The sequence below is a fragment of the Melospiza melodia genome, chromosome 11, assembly GCF_035770615.1.
Source record: "Melospiza melodia melodia isolate bMelMel2 chromosome 11, bMelMel2.pri, whole genome shotgun sequence".
NCBI classification, from domain to species: domain Eukaryota; kingdom Metazoa; phylum Chordata; class Aves; order Passeriformes; family Passerellidae; genus Melospiza; species Melospiza melodia.
The window spans coordinates 23,713,234-23,734,061 of record NC_086204.1 but is presented as its reverse complement, the minus strand read 5'-3'; the positions used below and the strand labels follow the sequence as shown (position 1 = coordinate 23,734,061).

The window sequence follows — 20,828 nt, the reverse complement described above, 5'->3', positions numbered from 1 at the left end:
TTGGCCCTTTTTATGACTAATTGTGCAGAAAATAGCTCTGCTTGTAGTGTGCATGGAAACAGTTCAGATTTCTGCTGTGTGTCAGCTAATGGCTAGCAAGGCTTTTTAGCACAACTTCAAAGGCTCTGGCAATGGAGGTCCTTTGTGAGGGAATTATCTCCTGCTCCTTTGTACCCCGTTATCCTTCTAAGCCGTGGAACAAAGAATTGCGAAAAGAATAGACAAAGTAATTTGTAGTAGATCTCTAAACCTAGATAAAGTACATAACATTTGCTTAAAAACATTTTTTCTGCTTCTGTCATCAAAACGTGGTTATAATTTTTCTATGTAGGAACACCCAAGTTCGTCTAACTTTTGAGGGATGCAACCTGATGCTTAGGTTATTGATGAGGGTCACTAGGATGTCTGAAATGGAAAAGGAGAGCTTTAGTTTATGTGGTCAATTAGGAAATACATGGCTGTCAAGAGCTGGCTGAGAGGTGTCTTTCTCTCTGCCTCAGGATATTCCATAAGAAAGGAAGAAAGTGCATTCTTTCAGCAGTGTGTTTCTGCATCGACGTGCTTTAAGGAAACCACGTATATTTCATGTATTTTTTTACATGTTTTTTAGTAAAAAAAACTCTAATTGATGGTTTATTCTTTCTTTCTACCAGTGAAAAATGAAACCTTGGGGAGATAAGGAAACACATTACATGGATCTGCTTTCTGTAGTCCAAAACACAGTTCTTAATTAAAAATAAAAGAGCAAACCAGGAATGGAAGATCTATGATTAATGTTAGCAGCCATGGCGTATAACGTGTTCCTCCACTGTCTCCAGATCCTTGTCTCAAAAAAACGAGATGTGAGTGAAAGGAGGATAATCTTGGCCTCATCAAATTTAGTAAGAAACCCTCTCTTAAGTGCAGCAACCACACTGACCACTCTACTGTGTTTGTGTTTGTGTTTAAACTACAAAATTACTGTGTTTAGCACTGGGTCTTGTCCTCAAGCAAATCCCATTAGTATCTCCTTATCCTCAGAGGGTGGAAGGATTGCATCCACGCCTGGGCAATTTTAATCTTAAACTGTTAGGAGTGGCTGCTCTGCATGTCTCCGTGCCCAAGTACACACTTTCTCTTCAGGTCCCTATGTAGAAAATCTTTTATGTCTGCTTTCTCTCCTTTTCCACTTCCATGGATTTCCCAAGGCAGCTGATGTTCTGACCTCTTGGATCCAGTTTTCATCAGCTGTCAAGATAAATTTGGTTAATACTGCAGGAATGGTTTATTCAGGTTTAGACTGAAGAGGGAATAGTGATGGAAATGCAAGATCATTCCCTTTGCCTCTCTAGCCTGTCTGATAAATCTCTAGATGCACTAAATTTTCAGTAGTTACACACTCTTGAGGTTTTTCCCAGGCCAGGAAGAGAAATTTTTAAAATATTTAAGCAGAAGCATACATGCATATACACATATATATATATAAAGATCATTTATTTCATACCTATAAATAAAAATTAAATCCAGTGATGTTATAAAGAATATGACAGTTACTGCATACTCTATTTGCACATATGAGCAGCCAGAGGCAGCAATTCGATGTTTTTCACTGATGCTGAGCTTAATTGTCTCTGATTGAGCTTAATTGTCTCTGATTTTGTTTTCATCACATGGGCTGTCAAAGTATTCTGTTGTTGTTAATATTTAACAAGTGAGTCCTTATCTCAAGTTGTGTGTGGCTAGGGAGAGTTAATTTGTATAAGATATTTCTCACATAGAAGTTTTTCCTGGATTTTAAAACTGGAAAGGATAATTATTATGGACTTCACAGCAGGAGGCAGGCCAAGACAATTCTTCCAGGAATTCTTTAACCTTTCATGTTACATTACCTACCTGCATTGGACCTCTCCAGTGCCACCTTTTTCCTTAAAACTTTCTCTTCCACATCTCTGATCCTGAGGAACTCCTTGCCATGGGATCACATGAATCACTGTTGGGAAATGTCTGTGTTGGGTGGATTCAAAAACACCTTAATATGTGAACATATTCTCTGGACAGAGAAGTTAAGACAAATAGAAGTCAGAAATCTTCAATCAGGTGGAGAGGATGCATTTACAGGGCAAGCTGGGGATGAGATGGGTGGTAACTTACCCAGATGTACGTGGGATAATACAAACAGGTAAATTTTAAGCAGAGTCTAAAGGTAGAGTTTTGCAAAGACTTGCTCATGCCATTTCCTAGTAGTTGTTAAAGTTTCAGGCTCTGTTGATGTATGTGGAATGGAGAATTATTTGGGGACCAGCTCAAAGTTGGATTTTGGTTTTGATTTTTTTATTTCTTTTTATTTCTGTTCTTTGGTTGAACGGGAGCATTGAAAATATTTTAGTATGTGTTGGATTGTGGACATACAATGAAATAATTATTATGTTTGCATGTATATTTGTAATTAAGATTTTAATTTATTTGGGAATCTGAAGCTGAGGGGTTTTTAATGGAAGCTAGCATTCCTTCCAGTTAGGAAAGGCAGAATTAAAAGAACAAACCCTGTTGCCATGCTGCCCAGCAGATCACCAGTCCCAGCAGCTGGCAGCTTTCAGCATGGCATCCACACAGAGGGCAGGAATGGGAAGTCCAGGAAGTGCCATCTTTTGGTCTTCATCCATCATTTGAAGGGACTTGCAGGCTCTGCTGAGGAGCGGACATTGTTGACCAACCTACCATTGTGTGGATGAGGAGTCAGAGCTTTTGCATAGTTACTTTTTTCCCTGAGTTTAAAAGAGTTAAAATTGGTTTCTCTTATGCTGTCATCTTGTCAAAGATTTGCTGGAATCAGGACAATTATTTACATTAAGAAATCTTTTGGCATTTCAGACTCTGGCTCAGGGAAAATAAAGTGGACTCGGAAACGTCTCGGACTCTGATACCTTTGACTTTGGTTCCTCAGTGTCACTTTGCCAGTGACAGAATGGGGACCTTTGTTTGCCTTGGCTGCTGCATAAAAAAACAGGATATGATCAAATCCAGTTAATCATTCACAAATGTCTCATTTCTTGAATCTCTGAGGGTGTATAACACATTTTTGGGACTGTTCTTTGCTGCTTTGGCTTTTGTTATAAGTAAGTTAGAAAGGGGAAAATCAAATTTTGAGTTTTCTTAAAAGGAAGTGGAGGAATCCTGGAACACACTAGGGCTCTGCAAATGTACATTTAATCATTTAAAGAAATGTCTTTTGGCTAAAAGCTCTTACCAGCGCTTGCGAGTTGCTCTCAAAGCCATGCAGCTACATCGTTCCAACAACTGAGGCGAGTTAGCGCCCTTGTTGGCAGCAGGAGCAGAGGGATGCAGGCTGAGCAGATCCTGGGGCTGAATGCTCTCAAATTCATCAGGACTTTGTGCAGGGTGGGCGAAGAATCCTAGGGGTGACTCTGCTCCTTGCACAGCGGTGTCCTTGGAGGGGGGCTCAGGCACCTCTAGCCTGCCTTGGATTTTTCAGTGCAGTTTGGCTCTGCTGTGGAACCAGGCAGTCAGAAATGTCTCCTGCAAACACTTTGACTGTGCTTCAGGCAAGCACACGCTCTCCAAGCAGCAGCAGCAAACCAGAGGAGTGAGTTCTTACTCCCCACAGCGTGGTGGAACTCCCTCCTCTGAGATGCCACAAGCACAGGGAGGCTTGGGCACATTCCTGGTGAATTGGTCTGTTCAGAGCTGGCAGTGAGGTGCAGTGACCTGGCTGTAAATGGGGGTCACCCAGCCCTGCAGAGTTGGAAGTTAATGGATATAATGGAAGAGGATTGTTCTGTTCTTCCTCCATGTCACTCATGGCTGCAGTTGGAGACAGGTTACAGTGCTATGTGGATTTTAATAAATCTGTTTGTGGACTTTTTGCTGCCTTTATATATCCAACCCATCCTGCAGACAGTGTGGGACTCTGACAATAAGTTGAAAGCTTTGGCTGGATTACACTCCCTTATTGAGTCTGTCCCCAAAGCCCTTTGAGGGCTCCCATTGACTCTGTGGGATTTGGTTCAGATTTCAAGTATATGGGACCCCCTTAAGTAAACTCTTTCAAGGCCTGTACACACTGCAATACTTACTGGGCTCCTTGTTACTTCTGTGAATAGGAATGTGACCTTTACACTTCCAACAAAGAGCCCTGAATTACAGGACTAAATCTTTGTGTTTTGGGAGAGATAGGGTTACCATCCCAGCTCCTCCCAGCCCCACTGTGCAGGTGGCTGAATGGCTGATGAGGCAGTTCCTGAATCACTGTGGTTTTAGTCAGACAAGTACTGAATGTGCATTACAGCAGCCTGAATCTCTTCATTAGCAGATGTCCATGAGTAGTGATGGTCAGGGTTGTAAGTTGTTCCATTTCACGAGTCAAAGCCCTAGTAATATGCTTTTGCCACTGCAGGGTCATTCTGATCTCCATTGGAGTTTTGGAAATTTATTTAATCAGTGTGCATCCTAAAAATGGTCACAGTGGAAGGCAAGACTAGCAACCCATCTAGGTTCCCTATTAGCCACCCTTGGCCCTGTGAGGGGAGGGAGGGATAAACGAGATGGAAGAAGAAAGTGTTTGGGCTGTATGCTGTCCCTTTCTCTGACCTAGTTTTTGGTACCCTTGACTCCCAAAGCTGCTGTTCCAACAGGAGAAACTCAAGCGAGTGAGAGTAGTAGTTTGATTGACAGTGCTATTTTCTACCTGTATTTTAGGTCACTTCCTGGGTAACAACACTGTGATTGATGTACTGAGACAAGCAGGATTTGAAGTGGAGCACACCCCTCCTGGACAACCAATTGGAAAGTAAGCAGCTGCCCACAGATTATTAATCACTTTCTCTCCTTTTTTCTCTCCCTTTTTCTGTGACTAAGCAAGATTATTGCATTAGTATAGGAGGTGGGTGAGGAACCTCCCTTTCCCACCCAATTTCCAGACAAAAAGTGCATTGTAAAGCATCCATTGTGTGAGTTTGGGAACATATGGAGCCTGAATGGCTGGTGTTTTTGTGGGTTTTTTCCACTTGGGGACATTATTTATATCACAGCTGCTTCATTATACCAGCTCAGAAGTGCCATGGTTTCTTTAAAGAAACATTTCATTCAGCTCATTTTCCCCCAGAGCTGTTTTTCCTTTTGCTCTCCGTGGGGTTTTTGTTGCTTCTCCATTGCAGACCTCTCTGTCAGGATGCTGTTCTTGAGGTGGAATTTCAGTTTTTCCTGAAGGGCCACATTTTATGTAGCAGATGCATCATTGAAAGTGTGTTGGGCAGGTAGAGAGCAATTCAGTATTCCCTGAGCTTCTCCATATATCTGGTCAGGTAAAGCAGGCAAGCAGGACTGATAAATAGGCTCTTGACAATCTTCATTAGTATAAGATAAAACATGGCACAAAATTGTCCTTAGCTGGTGAAACAGACTTTATTCATCCTGTAGACTTTTCTTTTTCCTGACCATTTAAATGAGGTCTCTGTCTGAAGAAATCACAGACAATAAAACCATGAGGGCTGGTTAGAGGCCATCTAGCTTTGCAAAATCAGCCTTTCCCTTACATTCTGCAGATAAAATTTGTCCAAGGCTACTCTGTCGTAGGATTATTATCCTCATTAGGAGAAAGTGTTAGCAGCATGCTCCTGTCCGTGGTGGGCAGACATGACATGGTCCAAAACTGAGGTGAGTCTCAATGAGGAGGATTAATGGCAGAGGTAGCAGACCATGTCTGAAAAAGCTGTGTGTAATCTAGTTGGAAAATCTGGCTGATCTAACCTTGTTTGGAAAACATCCGCAGTGATTCATATAGAATATAATATGGCTCAACTGTACATAAGTGTTCTTTGACAGAGCATTTATCCAAAATGCTTCTTGGAATCTGTTGAGCAATAAAAGCATCGTCTTAAATAACAATGGGGAAAAGAGGAAGAAAAGGCTGTTAAACACAACCAGTAAGAGCATATATTCAGAGGAGATTTAAGAAGCACTTTGGCAGGAGGAGAAAAGTCAACATGGTGCAGGGAAGAGCAGTAAACACTGTAGCAGTCTGGAGCTGGACATTTTTTTACTAAAACCAACCAAAAAAAAAAAAAAAGTGAAACAGAAAAACCAAGCAAACTACAGCAGAACAGCCAAGGTGTACCATTCCTAGGTTTCTGACAAAGAAACTTTCCACTCAGGGAAGCAGACACTTTGTTCAGCAATTTTCATTTAGTTGAAAGTATCGTCTTCCCATGAAAAGTGTTTCAACTGGAAATTGTGAAACTATTAATTTATTGGCTGTTGCTAGCCCTTGAGAAGAACTAAAGATGCAGTAGTGTGAGAGAAGTCCAAGAATAGTCTCTGCTCTCTGGTGTTAGGCTATGTCTGTACACATCATCACAGACTTGAAATAAAGGATGGGGCAGGAAACTTGACTCAAAGCCAGTGCTTAATGTTGACTTATTTGCAGAGTGGGGCACCTCTATGTGCTCATTCCCCTACCCTGGCAGCAGTGTCTCCTGTTTATGATGTCTTCCCTAAAATTCTCAATTCCTGGGGGAAATGGCCAGGAAAGCAAGAGGGCTTGGACTCTGCCTAGATCGATGTGTGTGTCCTCAGCTGAATGGTCCCACACTGGGTAGCTTCTGTTCTGTTCTGTAACTTTTGTGTTGGGCAGGTTTGCCTGGACTAGAACCCTTATTCCAGCGGGGTCTGCTCTGAACATTGAACATACAAAACTTTATTAAAGGGTAAATGGTTGTGCAGGAATACTGGGTAGAGTCAAGAGAGAACACATGGTTGCCCCCCATAAGGATCTGTGAGTTTTCCTGTGGTCTGATCATAAGGTAGATCTGCCAGTTCTAGATGAGAATAAAGAAACAAAAATAAATTGCATGGCAAAAAAGTCCAAAGTTGCCACTAGACTGAATTAATCAAGGTGCAGAAACAGCAGAAAACTATAGAAATTGTGAATAAAGAGCATTTAAATATATTCACAAGAAACAGCTTTTTGCCTTTAGAAGAAAAAAAGACTCTCAAAAATGCACATCAAGGACTGTACTGTCATTTTCCTGTAACTGGGGCTGTAGCTATCAGAAGTGCTTGGGGCTCCCCCTTAGAAATGAGGAGGCTGCTGCAAACCATTTTGTCTCTTTTTTTACAGAATAGTTTGTATTTTATGATTTCTGGGTGAGCTCCAAAAGACAGTCTAGCCAAACAGAGTACAACATCACAATAGCACGACAACTTAATAGTTGTTGTGTTGTTTATGTTTATGTTATATTGTCACGTTGCTGTAATTAAGTGTCTTAAGGAACTTTGCATTTTTGTCTAGCCTTCCTTTTTTTACTCTTCTCTTTCCTTTTGAAAAGATTAAATAAAAACAACTGAAAGGCCCAGAAGAGGAACCATTTTGCTATAGTGAGTGTAGTAACAAAATATATACATCGAATAAACAAATAGAGGCACAACAAATTTTGAGCTGCTTGCAAAGCAGAAATTGTTTTGTGGGTTACAGAGGTTGCAGAGATGGAGACGTTTTCATCTTGGTTCTTGTGGAGCCATACATGAAGAGGTATTTCTTTGTGCTCAAGCCCAAAAGAGACATTTCTGCTTTACTTCCAAATAAGTTGTATAAGGGAGTCAAGCCCACTTCATTGCATTCTGGCATTGACAATTGAAAAATTGGATAGTGTTCAAGGAAGATCAGCTGGATTCTAATGTGGAGTTTGGGGGGGTGGACAGCACATGGAAAAAATGCAAGGGTTGGAAAAAAAACTGAAGCAGCTGCAAGCTTATGTTTTAGCTAAGGGAATTCAAAAAAAGTGTTGTGGACAGACCATGCAGGAGAATGAAGAGGAACAGTTCGAGCTGGCACATAGAAGTGTTTGGAAGTATATCAGATTGAATTTGAGGGTGCTTTTGGATGAATATCAATGACTCAACAGTGATTTGCAGGACAATTTCTCTCAGGTTAAGAAGCCCCCTTATATGAAAGTAACTTTAGCAAAACACTCAGGCTATGTCCTACTTACTACCAGTACTGTCTTGCCAAAAAAGCAAATGATCATTTTCTTTAATCTCTCTGTTCCCAGAACAGTATGATTATTACTATTATTGACATGATTAGTAATCTGATCTTTATTGTTCAATAATATTGTTGATCTTTACTGTTCAACAATAATTCAGCAGCATTACCATAAACAGGTGGAGTATAGTCTGGTATGATGTTTAAACCCTGCCATCCATTTTGGTTTTAGAAAGGACAAGAGAATCCCTTTTGTAGAAAATAACTAGCACCGTTCTTATGTATCAGAAAAAGAAAAGCCTTGGGAAGTGTGAAGCAGGACAAAGACCAAACCTGTTTATGCTTTCAGTTGCATACTGACTGGGTAAAGCCAGAAGATTGTTGGCTTCCTCTGTCCAAAATGCTAAGCATGGCTTGTGAAATGGCTGCTCTTTAAGCCAACCAAACTGAATACCTAGAGTCTCACATTTCTGTTGTTTAGTGACAAGCACAAATTTGAGCCAAATCCTCCCCTTCCTAAGGTAGTGGGGAAAAATAAAGTGAGATATTGTCTGGCTGGAAGAAATAGCTATGACATAGAGGGGTCTGATGGCTCCAGAATCAGGGAACTTACAAAGAAAAGTTTATATTAAGTACATTTAGCTGGTGTGGAGCTATTTGGGAATTCTTACTGACTGGCTTTCTGAAATCTCCTGGCTCCTCCATCGATGTGCCTGATGGCCCAGTGTTGACCTTCCTGTGCCTCTTCCAGAATTCCACCAGCTGACTATTGAAAACACCTTCTTTAAAGCTCTATCCCTTTCTGTGAAAGAAACCCTGTTCTATTCATCATGCAGAACAATGCCATAAATTCTTGAGAACTTATTCTCACATTGGCTTAATTTGTTCATTTTGCTGCCTGAGGGAAGTGTCCTGAATCTGTTTGCGTGACAGCCTTCAGCAGCATTCATTCTTGTTTTGCTGGCTGTCATCCTGGTCCCCAGATACAGGCATTGGAAAATTAGTGACTGAATCAATATCTCATTGCTTTGCCCTGAGATAAGAAAGGCAAGTTTGTTTTGGTTGTTGAGGTTTTTTTGTTTGTTTTTTTGGTTTTTTTGTCTGGAGTTCTGCCAACTGGCTGTCCCTGCTCCTCTCTGTCTTCAGAAAACAGAGCTGCATGCTTGGAGTGGGAAAGAGGAGATGGGAGAAAGTCTCCCCTTAGATGGATTCCAGTGGCTTGAGCAGATAAAGGGCCACAGCTGCTTCACATTTAACTGGAAACAGCCAAAATGCAAGATCAATCCAGGAAGCACCTGTGTCCATGATGACTCTATTGTTGCTGGGTTCTCAGAATCAGCTCTGACCTTCTGCCATGTGCCAAGCCTGGATGTGCTGCACACCATCCTCTTGGCCAGAAGAGCATGCAGCAGTGCTCATTTTTATCAGGCTGCTCTCTCTGAGGATGGGATCACTGCTGCCTTCTTTCAGAATCAGAGAATTCAGGATGAATTGAAGAATTCAGCACAAGTTTTTAAGTCTGTTTATCTGAGAGTTGGAGAGTTTATTGTAAACTTTCAGAGTTCTGTTGGAGAAATTAATTACCCTTGCTTCTTCTGTTTGCACTTCCTGTCCCTGTTGAAGCAATGTGTCTTTGCTGTTGTAGCTTACTCCTGTCCTTCTGTCTGAAGCAAAGAGCTTCCTCCCTCCCTTCTCAATAGCATCCTACAGGTGTGACCCTGGCTCTGCTACTCATTGTTATCTCAGGATGGGAGTCCCTGCTCCCCAGGGAATGCTCTCTCCTTCCCCATGGGCTGAAAGCACACTCCATCCACACAGTGATGCAGCCATTTCACTCCATCAGGATCCCTAACCCTCTCAAGGTGATGGACAGAATTGGGACAAATATTTGACATAACATTTCCCAAAGCCCCAGTTTGGTAAACACAGTTTCAGGAGATCTTAGAAAATTACAGATGCCTTCAGAACTCTCAGGAATCTCCCAGTAGTTGCCAGGTTCCTTGAGATACCTACACAGCTTCAGCTTTCTGGAGCCTGCTAGTCAGGGTTGCTCCACTCTGCATAGCTGTTAATTTTTGGGATGTGTTAGGGAGAAAGTTAAAGTTGTTGTGAAATTTAGAAAATACACAAGTGGGAAAAAAAAATTACAAGAGCTGTGACACTTGAATTGGAAATAGCTGAATTAATTGAGGAAAAAGAACTGAGAAAGGTAGACTCTTGATCCCATCTCTTCTGATACAGGGGGAAATGTACCCCTTTTTTATGTGAGTGAAATAATCTCCCCATTGGGATGTGGCAGTTCTTCTTAAACCTCTTGTAAACCTTTGGATCTTTCACTCGATCTGAGCCTGAGGATCATACTCCCATCACTAGCTCACTTCCCTGAGAAGAAAAGTGAATCTATTACTCAGGGGGGTTCTCTGACAGCATAATTTACAGTAAGAGGTGCATAGGGATTAAATGGGGTTCATCTGAATGCATTGGTGAATTTATTGATTCATCTAACAATGGAAAATATGACCACTCAATGCTTAAAATACTTAGCCATGAAAATATGCAGATTACATTTTCATGTTCCTGTGTGCCTTTAAAATATCTTCCTTTGCAATTTAATTGTCACTGTGTCTACCTTACAGCCACAAAACCTGAGCCAGCCAAAGTAACTCCTAGGGGGAAAAACATGGAAGATCTCCAAAGCATGGTAGAGAAGCAAAGTCAACTTACAAATTCTCACCCATAGAAATTTAATTATCTTGTCACTTCCTGAGCTACACATTACTTAGGGACAGTGTATCTGCATGTCCTTTAGGCCACTTTTAGACACTGAACACCTTCTGAGATAATGGAATTTAGCAACTTGCTGCAAAAAAAAATCTGGGAAAGAACAAGATAATTCATGGTGTTGGAGTAAGAATACAGAACAGAACTTTGCAGGAATTTCATGCTTGACTAGTTCTCCCAGTGGGACATTCACTTTGCTGTATAATCAGATTTTATCCTCAGTAAAATTTCTGGTTTCTTTTGAAAAAATTGTTTCATATTCCATATAATTCTGTTCCTTGGGAAGGGGGCCTCTGGGGAACCCTGGGCTTGCTTCTTTTTGCTCCAGGGCAGCTTGCTCGCTGAGCTGTCCTGAAGCCAGTGCTAAGGTTTCTAGGGTTTTTTGCTGATCTGCAGCCTATCAGGTTTAGGAGATCTGTATCTCATACTCCATAAACTCTCTAATAGTAAACTTACAGAGCCTTGGAGACTTCAAAAGTTCAGAGCTAGTTCTTACCTTATTTCCTAGCCAAATTTCAGCGTTCTTGTTTCCACAGGAGAAGCTGATTTTTCATCTTCTTTCTGCTTCCAGCCAATTCTAACACAGATCTTTTCACCTCAGGTCATGAGTATGAGATGAAAATTTTGGTTTATAGTTATTAGAGATAAAGCTGATCCAACTTGCACTGAAGTTGTTGGCTTCCATCAGTGCCAGTAGCTTTTAGAGGTCATTGTTAATATGAGATGGTTGCTGATCCTCTCCCATCTTCGGTTGTGAGGAGCCATGAGGGAACTGGTGGGAAACTCAGAGTATGTTCACACAGTTGTGCAGATGCCTTCTATAGTCCAAGTTAAAAGACTGGCTTTCCCAGAGCAGTGCTCATGGGTGTCTTCAGACAACTGCCCAGCTTGCTTGAGGAGGTGTCTGGCTGGTTTTAGGTGGCTAATGAAGCTTTAGATGGTTAGTCATTCTGTGAAGATGTGTCACTAAGCTCATTTAAGCCTTTGGAAAAGCTGCACCATCCCCTCCCCAGTGTTGTATTGAAACAGTGAGGTTGTGTGACTTTGTTTGTGTATTCAGCCTGCACTTGTCCTGTGGATTGATGGCCTCCACCCCGGGTGACATCAATCTGGGCTGAAGTGCAGCTGCACTTTGTAACAGCTCAAGGGGCACAAAGGTATCAAGTGGTATTGTGTGCTTGGAAAGATGTCGTTTATCTGAGGAAGTTTGTGGTCTGTTTGCTGTCACTCTGTCTTTGCAGTGCCGACTTCCCTTACCTTCACTATCACGTTGTCAGGCAAAGAGACCTCACACATTAGGACAGAGAGCTTTTCCACATCCAGAGCTGACTTCTTTCCTTCAGCAAGGGGTCTGTGGGCTGTGCTGCAATCGATAGAGCTGCTTGATTCAGCATGAGTGTAGTAATTTAGCTTTCAGGGAGCTCTTTACAATGCACAGGTTCCTAAAAAAGGAACAGAAAGAAAGGAAGTCAATGACTTTTCTCACTGACAATTGCACCTAAGGTTCCTTTAATAACATTTCCTTAGAAAAAAACAATCAAAGATACAGTGTTCTACAGGGAATTTTGCTGAGAAGTAGGTGTTTCATCTTTCATGAGTGATCAGGTGTTCATAAGGACATTCCTTGGAGTTCAGATGGGTTTAGAAGCCCTCCAGAGCACTGTAATGTGACTGGTGGCCTGACCAAATGACTTCCTGTGGGTGGATCTTTTTGTGGCAAGCTGTGAAATTTACTGAAACCTTTCTGCATTGCCGCCACAAGTAGAAAGTCACTCTAATGTACATATGGGGGGGGGGATGTTTGATTTTGTGTCATTTCTTGCCCATTTTTATACTAAATAGTCTCATTACTAACAATTCATGGTATCCCAGCCAAGCCGGGTGACTTCATGCTGGCCACAACCCAGCTTTGGTTCCTAAATGACTGTGTGTGTGTCCCTTTGGGAGAATTTGGTGAAGAGTCAGGCTGAGATCCATGTATATCAGCCTCCTCCAAGTTAGGTGCTAGTAGAAGGAGCAGGAATGCCAAAAAGAATAAGTTCTTATAACAGTAAATTAAGGATGGTGAATTTATGAAGCACTTGTCACAGTAAATGCCTTAGAAGCCAGAATGCATTTTTGTGTCATGATCATTGAATCATTTTTATGAGAAGTCAAAGAAAATTCATATGCAATCTGTAAAGTTTGTAAAGAGTTTAATTCATCCAGGAAATCATGTGTTGGGAATACAGTACCCAGATCCAGATCAGATATACTTCAGAGAAGCATTTAGGTTTTAAAATCCTTCCTCAAGCTAAGCTGATCTCCAGAGTCTTTGGAGTTTCACCCTTCTCTGGACCTCATGCTCCATGCAAGTGAACATCATGCCAATGTGTTTCCCATTTCCTGGGGATTAAACTGCTGTGTCTGATGACTCGGGACTTTCCAAGGAAGCAGCTCAGTCACTCATTCTGTCTGAAGTGGCCTCAGGTACCTCAGAGGACATGTTTTCTCTTCCACAGTGATTCATGATTTCAGAGTAGAAGATCAGCTCTCTCTCTTTTCTTTTCTGCCCACAAAGTTAATTAATAATAAAAATTTCTATTAGTGAGTGTTGAAAGATTTTAGTTTCCCACCCATACTCCCAAATGCTCTGCATTCCAGGAAGAATGAAAAATGGACCTGTGAACAGAAACAGGAGGGAGGAAAAACGGATCAGATGCTGTAGATGGATGTAGGTACAGTTGCTGTCAAGTAATATGGTGGAAGAACATCCAGAATAAAAACAGTTTCTTCCAGTAATGATTGCTGAAAACACACCACTACAGTAATCCAGTTTTGGGATTCATAGGTGAAAATTTAGAAAGTTTGGGGCACAGGGAGTATCTGGCAGAAACTGAACTGTATGGGCCTCCCCGCTGACCTCTTGCTAAGGTGGGCAGCTACATGTGATACAGTAATTCTGCCTGTGAAAACTGGATCTTCTGCCACTGTCAGAGGCTCTTGTTGGTCAGGAGAAGCACCTGGAGGATTCACCCCCTCATGGCCACTGTGGACCTTGCTATGCCCATCTGTCTGCCTCATGTAGCCCCACCATCATACAGAATTTTTCAATTTACACCCACCATGTTCGTAACTTTTGTCACTTCAGCAAGAAAGCATTTGGTCCTACTGGGAGCCAGAGTTGACAGAAGGACTAAATTTGGGATATTTCCCATTCCTATTGCTTTATGGAACATCAGAGCACTTCACAATTCCACAGTGCCCCTCTCTGTTGGTGGCAGCTTGCAGAGGAAAAGACTCAATTTGGTGCTCTCATTTGTGAGAAAGAGCACACTGAAGTCTTTCTCCATTGATTTCCAGTCAGCTCAGGAATAGTAACATTTTCCTGCTAACCTGTAGCGCTTCAGCAGCAAAGTCATAGACAGGCTCCAAGTGCTTTAGTGCCCAGTGCCTGTCTGGCAACTAGATTTGCATCTGCTGTCATATGACCCCAGCTTCACATTTCCACATTACTCCTGCAAAAATAAAGGTAGTCCCAGAAATTCCTCTGTCGGGACAGCACATCCCTGTTTATGTTTGAAGGGTCGATACCAATCTGGAGTCCCCAGTGATCAAAGTGCACGTTCAGAGATGAGTTTTGTGTTGTGTTTGAAGTGAGCACAGCCCTTGGAAACAAGGATGAAGCAGGAATAAATCAGGATGAAGGATGTGGGGCATTACTTACTTTACATGAAATCCCTGCTGGAAAGACGTGGCTAGTGTTCCAAAGTTTTCCTTGGAGAGTGCTTGGAAGTTGCACACCAGCCTATTTGTGGAAAACTGAACAGTTTCCTATTGTCTGTGATGTGAAACGCTTCCCAGATAAACACTTTTCCCCTCCACTGAAGAAAAACGATAAAGCCTCGGCAGAGTTGCTGGTTTCTGTTGGCATTTAGTCTGTTAAAGGCTATAGTTCATATCCATGCCAGAGTCATTAAGGAGAGGTTCCATTATTGAGTGAAACTGGGATAATCTTCAAGGATGTAATAATGTTGTGCGCCCACATCTTTGCGTCTCTGGGTTCATTATAACCCTGGAATGGAAATCCCAATCCACAGTGGATAAACATGGATCTCAAATACTTTTGTGGTATTGTCTTCTCCTGATTTGTGGAAGGGAAAGAAAACATTACTAGAAATAAACTCACTGGAGTTGTTTAGCCCAGAGAAGAGAAGGCTCAGAGGAGACCTTATTGCTTTCTACAGCTACCTGAAAGTGTTTTACTGAGGTGAGAGTTGGTCTGTTATCCCAAATTACAAGCAGTAGGAGAAAAAGAAAGGACGTCAAGTTGTGCCAGGAAGGTTTAGATTGGATATTAGGAAAAATTTCTTCACAGAAAGAGTTGCCATGCATTGGAACAGGATACCAGGGAAGTGGGAGAGTCACCATCCCTAAAGGGATGTAAAGGGTGTGTACATGTGGCACTTGGGGACATGGTTTAGTGGTGAACATTGCTGTGCTGGGTTAATAGTTGGACTCAATGATCTCAAAGGTCTTTTCCAAACTAAACAATTCTGTGATTCTACAAAGAGAGCAGTAAATCTCTGCTGCTGTAGTGGGTTCAGGTTGTAACATTGCCTGCATTTGTGGCATTTTAAGTAATTTTAAGGAATTATTCCTGACACCGACAGAGTCAAGGCATCATATTCCATCACAAGGAAGATCCATTAGTCCCTCCATGAACTTTGGAGAGAGAAAAAGCTGATTTTTGAAATTGGCAATGCTAAGAACCAAAGTTCTATAACATCTTGGGGTAATACTGATGCTGGTTTGGTCCAGGTCTGTGGGTGGCTCTCCCTCTGCTTCCCTTGTCCTGGGAGGTCTGAAGGACCTTGTTGTGTCCCACCTCTGACTCCAGTTTGGTTTTGCTGGGTGCCCCCTCCTCCCTCCATGGTGCCTCCTAGGCTGAGGACCTTTCCCAGAAGCAGCGTGTGGTTCCACTTGTTGACTTACAGTCAGGGAATGCAGTGTAGATAAAGATTCACTTTTTGTCACCATTTTATCAAAACAAATCTTGCTTTTGAGTTTGTGACAAAGGAATCATCTTTCTTCCCTAGAGGAATGGGGTTTCTTGCTAATGTTAAATGGTAATTTTGCACTTGTATCAAATTTGTATGTAGATTAAGTTTTAGGTGGGAATTGCAGCTTCCGTTGACATTTAGCAGGCACTGAGGTTTTTAATCGTGAGGCAATTTTAGAAACATTTCCCTTAAGGAGAAGGGACATAGACTTGAAAGAAAGCAGAGGTAACAAGGGTTTGATTGTTTGTTTCACAAATGCAGCTGTGAATTTAGCACAATTTCTATGTATTCAAGCATTCATACTGATTGCAGTCATTGCTGAATGGTCAGCAATTCCCACTCATGTCAGAGAAAGGCATCAATTGAAATCCACAGACAACCAGAACTGGTTTAAATGAGGTGATGTAGCTGGAGATTGATTTTTTTCCCCTTCTTCTTTAACTACTGGGATTCGCTGTTCCACTTGCTTCTTTCTTTATCTTTCCTGCCTTTCCAAGAAGCCCTGGTCAGTCTGTGAATAACAGACCTGATGAGGTCTAGGAGTCCTATAGGTTCAACTGTGGTGTATAGTAAAGGGCTTTTCACATAAATAAGGTCATACACTCTTTTTTGATCTTTGTGCTTTTTTGATCTATGCGCTGCTTGGGATAATTCATTTCCGACTGGCTATCAGATGAATTCTTACTAGAATAGGAAAGCAACAGAGGGACAGAGTAGCCTCCCCTTCTGCTCAGAATTGGTAGGCTTGTAGGGCAGTCCAAGCACTCAGTCTCATTGTAGAGAGAGACAGATGAGTCGTCCTGCAGTTTTAATTAAAACATCTCACGTGGGCATCATTTCAACAGCATTGACTTTCCTGCAGTTTGAGCTGTATTACAGCACCACCTCATGAGAAGCCCTAGTTTGGTCACTCTGTGCTCAGCTTTGTGTAGTGATAAGAAGCTAATGTGGCTGCTGGAACCTGTGCCAGATGCCAGACATAGTTCTGGTGAGTCTCTGACGTCTGTTACACTTGTTATATTACATATTTTTCAATAGCTAGGCAGTGCTACAAGTACTCAGGTGTGATACCCCTCGGACAACTGGCACTTAGAGAAAGCATTTCAGGGCAAACAAACAAACAGACATGCACATATAGTGGAGGAAGGTGAGCCCCTAGAGCTCCTGTGCAGTGAGGTCTCCAACAGAGTTAAGGAGGGAGCCTGCAGGGGCTGTCACCTTTGTACTGGTTGTCATTGTCTCACACCCTTTGCCTGTCAGCTTGCTGAGATGGAGCTCTTTAATGGCTGCATAATTTAATTCTGGGATTCTTAAGTGTACCAATAAAAATAATGATCATGCATAATTTAATTCTGGGATTCTTAAGTGCACCAATAAAAATAATAATCATAGACATTTCAGTGAAGGAGAGATATTTTCTGGGGTCAGTGCAAGTTTTCCTGTTTTAAGGAAGGAAGACCTGGAGCCTGTTCTTTGTAACTAGACAGTGAGATTTACCTGAGTTCATTAAAAATCAGTCTCTCCTATGGCCTCAGATATTTCCTAGATATTCAAGGTCTGGTCTCATAAGTTTAAATTAGCAAACTCATAAAACCTTCTTTTCTTTCTTTAGGTTTCAGCAGAAATGTGCATGCTTTGTTAATGAAGAATTTTAGTGAAGGATGGCTTTGTCAGACATAAAGAGTATTTGATACAAGCAGTTCCATCAGCATGACTTGATACAGAGAGGGAGCCCTCTGTGACATGAGAATAATACATAGAGAGACATTATGTGAAGTTCATTAGCATTAGAGTTGACAGGACAGCATTAGACATTAAAGCAAGTGGGGTTTGGAGGGAGAACTCCAAACTTCGTCACATTTCAAGGGCTCTGTCCATTACTGTGCAGTGAAAATGCCTGCAGACAGGCTGAAGTGTGGCCTGAATAGGGATTCTGACAACTGTCCTGTTCTTTTCTTGGAAACACTCAGGCACTGTGATATGGGCAAGGCCAATGGGCTCTAACAACATTTTGGAGAAAGTCAGAGTGTGTCTGTGTTCCTTTTTTTAGCTCAGCAGCCGTCAGTGGCTGAGCAGATCAGATGTTTTGCAGTGTTGGCTACAGAGAAGAAAAGTGGATTTAGTGTCACAGAAATGTGGAGTCTCTTGCAGACATGGTCTTCTCATGGCTCTTTGGTTCTACACTTATGCCTGCTGCTGGATTTAAGTGCTCTGTGTCTCTCTCCTTCTGGTGATAGCAGCTACTTAGGAGCCCATGTTATCTGTGTCTTGCAATTGTAAGAGCCTCGACTGAGCAAGGTACTTCAGGAACACAAGTTGCTGTCCTTGCACAGATCTGTGATCCACCCAGTACCTCACTTCAGCCAGGACTTAACTTCCAGAGCATCAGAGGGAAGTGCAGGAAACAGGACCAGGCAAACAGTGAATAACCTGCCCTTAGTTTCAGTCTGAAGTCAGTGAAGATGTTGTAGTCCCTCAAGCTAAGCATTTGTTGCCTTGCTCAGCTGTGTCTCTGTAGGGTTTTTATGTTTGAGATATGATAGAGAATATGGGCTTCTGCAGATACATGTTCTCTCTGGAGGATCCAACAAAAAAGGGAAACTAATTCTCAGTGGAGACAATCTGGGAGCAGAACTCAATTTGGATTGTAAATGAGCAAGATATAAACAATTGTATATTAGCTGTAATTCTACTGTGGAATCAAATCTAGCAGCCCATTTGGGAGGTTTTTTTGTCAGTCAGCTTCTTAAAATTCATTGCAAACTCAGCAGTCAAAATTTTATTATAAGACAATAAAACATTTTGGTTAACTTCATGTAGTAAGCCTTTGGGCACTGCATGGACATACAGAGTTGTAATTTGAATGTGAAGGCCTCTCTCTCCTCTGTGAAGGAGACTTCCAGGTGTCCCAGAACAGCTGCATGTCTCTGTGCTCCCATGTTGAACCAGGATGCCTGAGCAGGAAAAAGCTCATCTGGACCTATGGGATAGGGATTCTCTCCAAGGAGCTTTAAGTACCACTTCCATAAGACGGCAAGGCACCAGAAGTATCTATCTTGTGAATATTTTACTTAAGCTGAACTACCCAGGCAGAAATACCTTAGCACTAAATTGGTTTGGTAGTAATAAGACTGTGGAGATTTAGGGAACAGAGCCTGAGGTGAGGCTTGTCTACCATGAGCAAAGAAGGTTCTTATTTGCTATTTATGTGGAAAATGGAAACAAGACTGGAGGGTCAACCCATCCTTCCTCTGAGGGCACAGCCCATCCTCTGGGGCTGGAGCGTGCAGCTCTCAGAGTTTCCATGAAAGATTCATAAACAAAGGATTATTCAGTTCAAGAACTGAACCAAAAAATCAAGAAGGGAAAATAAGTTCAGAGCAATTTAAAATGGAACATTTTGAGGATGCTTTTGAAGGCAGGAATTGGGTTTTGTTGAGTTTTGTCATTTTTATATATTAGTTGGGTTTTTCTTTTTAATTCAGATCAATCTCTGAACAAAAAAGGGCACTTTGTAGCATGTAAGTCTTTGAAAACAGAAGACTAAAAAAATTAGAAGCTTTGTTCATAAAATGCTGAAATGAAACATTTTGAATTTTCAGAAAGAATTCACATGAAAATGTGGAAATGACACGTTACAAATGTTACAGCTGCCCTCTTTTTTTCAACAAATTCAGCCTCTCAAGTGCAGAAAGTTTGCATTTCTTCTCCTGTGCCTTAGACCAGCTCCACTTCTAATGAAATAGAATAGATAAAAAAAGTTTTACTTATTCCTCTTAATTTATAGTTTCTGAAAGTGGGAAGGAAAACGTTGCAGTCTGTGTGAATATCTTCACATCACAGACTTTTCATTTCATTTATGCACAGATTTGTACATATATACGTGTGTATACTGAGGACTAAATGTGCTTTCAAACTAAGGTTACAGTTCTTGAGCAACAGTGATTCTTCCCAGAGAAATAGTCTGACATGGATTCAGAGCACATCCAAGTTGGGGGTGGACTATAATCTAATTTAACTACTAACCTAATTTAAGTGCTCATGAGATATAGTTGACTATGGTGCAAAAAAATGAAAAAACAACTTTGTTTCCAAGTTCTGTTAAGAAGTTTTAACTTTAGTGTACAGGCCTAAGGCAACTACATCCTAAATAAAATAACCTCATTATAATTAAGCTGATCAGGTGAGAGAATAATCAGGGATTTCACAGGAGTAATCAGGGATTTCTCTTTTGCTGTCTCTTGAGCCCAATTCATCCTGAGTAATTTACAGCACTTAGCCTGAAGCAGCTCAGATAAAGTTTAAGTATGGGGAGAATCTAACTCTCTGATCTCTGCTTTGCACTTACTCTCTTTTACAGTAAAATATATTTATGCTTTTCATCTTGAAGGACATTATGTCCATGGTGTCACCTGGTTATGTGAGTGTGCTCTCAATCCACAGTTTCCATCACTGGAAAGAGGCTCTATGAGCAATGCAGGGTTGGGTTAGAATTTCTGCCTGCTTTTCTGTTCTTTTGTTTGCTTCTCTCCCAAGAGCTTTGAAAGTCTGAGCTCCATCCTAGTGTGGAAGAGGGGAAAAAAAGCAAAACCCCTCGTGGGACAGGACATTGTGGTGTGGTGCCCATCTTGTGGGTGTGCATGACTCTCTGAGAGAGATGTGTAGGGAAAGCAGAGCCAGGAGCAGAGGTCTCTGTGGCCTGTGGTGAGGGGAGCAAGGGTGTGTGAAGGGGCTGACGAATTCCTGCCCTCACAAAGACACCCCAACTGGAATTTATGAGAATCCATCCACAATAAAACACTTCCAACTCACTGTCTGGCCATCAGCTGGCTGCATCCCAGGAACAGTGGCATGAGGATGAAGCTGCAGCATCGCACATTCCTTGCTATCACCGCAGCTTCTCTCTTGATGAAACAAAATCTCCCCTTGTCTGACAGTTCTGAGAACTGAAGCAAGAAAACCTCAGTGATGTTGCTGTGCTTGGAAGCCCGTGCAGAGTATGGCAGTCTTCTGAGCAAAACTTTTCC

General features: G+C 41.7%; 1 protein-coding gene across 1 annotated transcript in view; it reads left to right on the top strand.

Annotated features, from left to right (window-relative positions):
• The window catches only part of TRABD2B (TraB domain containing 2B), a 263,307-nt gene that overhangs the window by 213,619 nt on the left and 28,860 nt on the right, over positions 1–20,828 (top strand). Inside the window, exon 5 of the mRNA XM_063166065.1 lies at positions 4,696–4,786. Within this exon, the coding sequence (XP_063022135.1) occupies positions 4,696–4,786 (91 nt within the window). The remainder of the gene's footprint in view (positions 1–4,695; positions 4,787–20,828) is intronic.